This window comes from Semicossyphus pulcher, unplaced genomic scaffold (assembly GCF_022749685.1).
Source record: "Semicossyphus pulcher isolate SPU_LCO1_2020_fin unplaced genomic scaffold, fSemPul1.0.p SCAF_4, whole genome shotgun sequence".
In the NCBI taxonomy this organism is placed as follows: Eukaryota; Metazoa; Chordata; class Actinopteri; order Labriformes; family Labridae; genus Semicossyphus; species Semicossyphus pulcher.
This window is the reverse complement of record NW_027211715.1, coordinates 33269615-33275493: the sequence shown is the minus strand read 5'-3', so window position 1 is coordinate 33275493 and position 5879 is coordinate 33269615. Positions and strand designations below refer to the sequence as shown.

Here is a 5879-nt window from a genome sequence, read left to right as displayed (position 1 = left end):
CCATTTCTTGACTTTTACAGTGCGCAATTAACATCCATGCTTCCGCATACCCTGCTTTTGTCTCTGACCAGCAGCTCGGAGGAGGAGAGGACCACCATGGTGAAATTTATGTTTAAATCTAGTAACCAGCGAAGCTGTCTGTCTCATTACTTCATGTATTGCTATGCTACATGATATGGTAAACTGCAAGAGAAATAAAGAAGAGGAAAACAATTCCGTGGTAGCAATTGTCCCCTAATGATTTTGACCTAGACAGATGTGAACACTGCAGCACTTCCCACTGTAAAAGCAACAGACTAGGGATGACCGATTATCGGCCAGGCCGATTATCGGCGCCGATATTCGGCATTTTGATGCATATCGGCATCTGCCTTTTTTTTTCTTCTTATTTATTCATTTATTTTTATTATTATTATTATTATTTTTAATCTGACGGCCGATAAGAGTTCATTTCTTTGCAAATTTTATTTAACTTTGTTTTATTTACTTTATAAAACTTCAGGAAGTTATTTATTTATTTCAATTTTCAGTTAACTTTATAAGAGATGCTGCTGACCCTGGGAACTACCTGCGCTTTTTGTTTGTTTGTTTAATAAACATATGCTTAAAGGCATTTAAACAAAGTTAAGTGTTGGAGTTTGTATTATTCAAAATTTTGACGCCAATATTTTAACTTTTACTGCAAATGAATATTGGCTCCAAATATCGGTTATCCGCCTCCTTGACTACTAATAATCGGTATCGGCCCTGAAAAAACCATATCGGTCTATCTCTACAACAGACATACAATTTGTAAAAATTACTATTTGTATTGCATCTCTAGAGATTGCTCGCTGTAAACACACACTGTAGGTTATTCATTGATGGTTCATTCACTGAGCCCATAAACCTCTGCGTGGCGTGTTGGAAAAACACTCCCACCGGTGTTTTCCAGTGCTTTCACGGCACGTAATGACGGTGACCTCTCTTTGAGCAGTTAGATGCAATTCTTCTTCTTCTCTTTAATTATGTTGCTTATGTCTATGAAACACTGAAGACTCCTCTCCGTCAAATGCACTCCCGGTGCTCGGCAGGATGCAGCTGATGGCGTGGCCTGCACTCAACAGCACTTTCGATTTGGGGTGGCCAATGAGATTTCACTCCATAAATTCGCCATTGCTTTTAAAAAGCAGTTAAAGACATTTTTTCAAGTTGGCTTTTGACCATGTAACATAAGTTTGTACAATTGTGTTTTCCATTGGTTTCTTTTGGGTTAATTTTTTGATCATTATTGTTGTTGTTATTGCACTGTGATTTTTTGTGAAGCACTTTGTGACATAGCTCTGTGAAATATGCTATATCAAATAAACTTTACCTTACCTTTACCTTACATAGTGGATTTCTCTGTACACGCAGAACACACACAGGTCACTGTACGATACATGCCGCTGCACAGATTGATGTTAAAACCACTGAAGCAATCCCCTGTTAAAAATTAAGAGAGATGCTGTGTACATTTACACATGAAGCACTGCAGCGCAACTTCATTCATTAAATCTCAGACAGGATCTCATGTTTATTAAAGTTGTGTGTGCTGACCATCAAAGAATTATCGGCTGTAAATGTTTATTTATTTATTGTTGTTGCTTGATCACATGGCTGCATTCTCAAGTGCATGCGTAACAGACAATGAACAGTATGTAAATATCTGTGGGAACAATGTTCAGCAGCACAGGTAGTTGTTTGAGGATTTTAATAAATGGACCTCTTAGTTGTGTTTGTGTGTGTGTGTGTGTGTGTGTCGATTTCTGTGTGTATGAGAGAGAGCGCGCATCAGCATGAGCATGCATGATCGAGAGCTTGGGGTCGGTCTTGAGTCTTTGCCCTGTGTGGGTCTCGGGCAAGAATCTTCCTGATGTGAAGCAGGCGTGTGCGGAGACAGCGGTGAGCTTGTCCATGTCTTCCAGCATCACAAGATCCGCACCGAACCGAAAGCAGTATCCTGATTTAAGGAGACGAGGGAAACAAAAGCTTGCGGTCTCACAGTCCTCTGTCCCATAAACGTGATTTCACTGTATCTGCAAATACAGTTTTTTTCCATAGAGTAGAGGCGCTGCTGTGCATCCCCATGTCTGTAACAGGCACAGACTTGTGTGTTATGAACTCGCTGAGCATTAAGTGGTGTGATTCTAGAGAGGATGAATGATTTTTAACAGTGGTTAGTTTTACAAGCAGGTAAATCATAGCCACAGCCTGAAAATACACTTAGAAGAAGCTGTCCAGAAGTAGCTCTATATTTGCGTCTTTTTGAAGGATTTGCTAATTGCAAAAATAATTCTAAGATCTCTTTATTTTACTCCTGTGATCTCTGTGAACACTAATACTGTTCATATTTCTGTCTTTCCTAGTTAGGTTGTGAAACCAGCAGATAAAAGGAAAGCTAGAGCTACTCAATAAAACAATGATGAAAAAAAACGAGGATCACCAGATTGACATAAAATAACTTGGAGAAGGTGGATTCTCTGCTGCCCCCAAGTTGCTATAGCCTCGGTGTTAATATCAGACTTAAGGTAAACATAGAACATTTTGTTTAAAAAAAATATTAGTATGATGTTACAGTTTACACACTTTAACTATGTGTGAAGCATTGCTTGGCTGCATCAACTATTTCTAAAGTCAGAAATCTGTTTTTAAGATAAATCTAAGTCTAAGAAAATGTTATCACAAAATAAAATCAAGAGGTTTCTGTTGATGTATCACTTTTGTATGAGCTGATATAGTTCGTTAACAGTCTGAGGGCTTGTTGAAACCTGCCGACTTGTGTTCCTCTGACTTTTCCTCCAATGCCACAGTAAATCTGAGTAATGTTTTGCTGCTCACAAAGTTCTCTGATTTATCTTTGGAGAATACATAATGGTATTATTTCATTACTACACATTCTGACCTGTTCAGTGAACCCTAACCCTAATTATTTTGTTCTTTAAAAATCTGAAACCTTTTGACCATTGGTGTTGGACAGTTGTTAAAAAAGAGGTCAGATTTAATGCTGAGTAAACTAGTTTTATTGATGTAGATTTCAATCAAACAGAAATGTCAATAAATCTTGAAACACTGCTGTATCAGGGCGTGAGAATGATGGTGACGTGGCATCCCATCAGGATCACTCAAGATGTTACATTATCACATCTTTATTTCAAGGTCCTTGGCACACATGAAAGAAAGCTTGCGCGAACATTTCAGGTCATTGACTCTTTTGTTCCCTGTAAACAGACACACAGAACACAAAGACTTCAGAGGCTGTACTTTGTGACTTTCTTGATTTTTCTTCTAGTTAACTGAAACAATATCTAGTGCTAGTAAGAACTACTAAGGCAACACATTATTTTCTGATATGGTTTTAAATAGTTCTATGTATTTAATATCACCAAAAGATTTCTTAAAAATCACAAGAGGACAACACCCAGTAGATCCGTACCGGTTCCGCTCAATGCCATGCAGTGTTCGTTGCCCCTTAGGTTGTTTGGCTCCTTTGGGGCCCACTTCTTGAAGTCAAACTTTGAACCATCACTCCACTTCCAGAATGTCTCCTGAAAGAAAAAGCTCATTCAGTCTGTAAATAATATTATAAAATACTAAATAATACAATCTGAATCTGTAGACGAGGGACAACATGTTTTGTGTTGGAAGAGTTCTGTTTTTTTTGTAGTTGAATTAGTGTTGACCAATCAGGTTTGACCTGGCTTAAATTGTATGCAGGTAAACAATCCGTGAGTGCAGATAACAGTCCAATCAGAGACATTGACTTTCAACTTTATTTCCATTCTCCTAGCTAAAGTTGGTAGTGGGACTGTAAACAACAAGCAGCAGACTCAGCTGGCTACACAGGAAGCACTGAACAATTGACATCCAACCCACAAGACTAAATTGTCATCAGTGGTCCTAAGACACTAGGGCTGTCACTTTTGCCTAAAATCAAGTTCAAACGAATTCAACGTGATATGGAATTTCTTCAAACATTATCGAACAGTACAGTCAACAACCCCACCCAAGAAATTACTCTTTAGTTACAGTCTTAGTATTATCCCTCTGTAGTCACTTTTTTCACAGACATCTGCACATTGAGAAAATCCTGCAGTCTGCCATTCTACTGTGTCCTCCTAATAGGCACAGGAACCATATTCTATTGGCTTAAGCATTGTGTTATTTATTCATTATTTTTGTCTGTATTTATTGATTTACTCATTTTAACAACTTTGCATGTAATGATGCTGCCTTTTGAACAGTAAATATTGTTTTGGGGGGCTAAAAAGGGAAAATCAACATGATGTAAATCATAATAAACATGATGGTCATGAATTATCAGCTCATCAGAAATTATGGAAAAACAATAGGACAATAGGATGCTTCTCTCCAGCATCCCTGTTGATGGAATCTGAGGGTCCCTCACTGTTACTTGATTCTCAGAGCTTTGTGTAGGCCTGTGAAGTGGCAGATCTGGAGCAACATTCAGTTTAAGTAGGCTCCAAGGAGCGAGGGAGTAATAAATAATACAACTGAGACGACCTGGTTTTGTTCTCCTGTTGTCTGAAACTTCGCCTGTGTACTTCACCTGTTTTTGGTGAGCAAGGACAGTTTTCAAATTTTTGTTTCTAAATTTCTTTAAAATCTTATTTTGCAAACACTGACTCCAAGTATCGCTTTTAGTCTCGCAGTCCGTTTCTCTTTTGTGTTATCAATCATACATAAATCACTTACCTTGACTGCATCACTGCCGCCGAGCCAAACTCCTTCTCTCTTTCCACCTGTTAACTTAACCACGTAATTTATAAGTATATCGTCATCATTAGGTTGACGGAGTGAAGCCAGATTCCCTCCTTCTCCAGTGCAATGGCTCTAATGTGGACAAACAAAGGAAGAGGCATGAAGATATACTATAGAAGTATGATGAATGTGCAAGTGTGAAGAAAAATGAAATCTACATAAAAATGAGTCTTGTAGCGAGAATATACCAAAAATATAGCGTTGGAAGTTATTGTATTAGTTTTCTATACAGTACCTCGGCGTCACACCAGTCCTTTTCATCGAAGTGGAACATGTAACAGCGACCATCCAACTTAGTCCAACCTTCGGGGCAAACCTTACAGCAACCTACAAAACAAATGCCATGTTAGATGGACTTTAAATATTAACAATCATTCAATCATAAATACATACTTGGAGGCCAACTGAAGTTTGGCTGCAGACAGAAAGTTGTGGCTACTGTATTTTGAGCATTTGGCTCCATAATTGAAGAGAGTGAAGAACCAACCTTTGATGTTGCACTTATTCCACGCCTGTGAACAAAGAACACATTATCAGCTATTTGAAAAATGCTCGAGACTAAAAAGGGAGTTTTAATATCTTGTGCATGGAAGACAAAAAAACATCATCTTTCATGACTTTTGGGGCTCGGTAGAAAGGATATCATTACTATAGATATAGAAAAAAGAATGGGTCCAAGAATGGATCCTTGCCATAGCCAAGTGAGTAAGTTTGGCTTTGTTGGAATAGCAACCATTAACACAAATAAACCATCTTTCTTAAGACTGTTTGTGTTCCAATATAACCTCTCCAAATAAATATGATTATTGACTGATTCAAAATCTTTTGAACAGTCTACAAAAGGTACTACAAGTAAATATATCAGAAATCATACTCATGTCAGTAAAGAATAAAAGTAGGATCCAGATTAAAAGGAATTCTATTGTATTCATGTTTTTTCTATCATTAACAATCTCAGCCACCATCAGACACGTGGAGCAACATTTCTGAGGAGCTACAGCATAGCCCACATTATAGCTTCTGAAATGAATAACACTTACATTTGCTCCCATCCATAGTCCACTGCTCAAGCCAAGGAG

The 5879-nt window shown here is 38.0% G+C and overlaps 1 protein-coding gene across 1 annotated transcript; it reads right to left on the bottom strand.

Moving 5' to 3' along the window:
- Positions 1 to 3098: 3098 nt before the first annotated feature.
- LOC138606914 (galactose-specific lectin nattectin-like) lies at positions 3099 to 5113 on the bottom strand. Its single transcript, XM_069679389.1, has 4 exons — positions 5036 to 5113; positions 4735 to 4872; positions 3455 to 3566; positions 3099 to 3239 (listed from the first exon to the last, which is right to left on the bottom strand). The coding sequence occupies exons 1-4, from the start codon at positions 5072 to 5074 to the stop codon at positions 3160 to 3162; spliced, it is 369 nt and encodes a 122-aa protein (XP_069535490.1). The 5' UTR covers positions 5075 to 5113; the 3' UTR covers positions 3099 to 3159.
- Between the last annotated feature and the right edge of the window lie 766 nt (positions 5114 to 5879).

Bases quoted from the DNA above. Each gene is read 5' to 3' on its own strand.
- LOC138606914 (XM_069679389.1), bottom strand. From the start codon at position 5,074: ATGTTCCACTTCGATGAAAAGGACTGGTGTGACGCCGAG. The intron at 3,567-4,734 runs GTAAGTGATTTA...TTTTTCTTTCAG, and splicing joins GCGGCAGTGATGCAGTCAAG to GAGACATTCTGGAAGTGGAG. The intron at 3,240-3,454 runs GTACGGATCTAC...GTCTGTTTACAG, and splicing joins CATGGCATTGAGCGGAACCG to GGAACAAAAGAGTCAATGAC.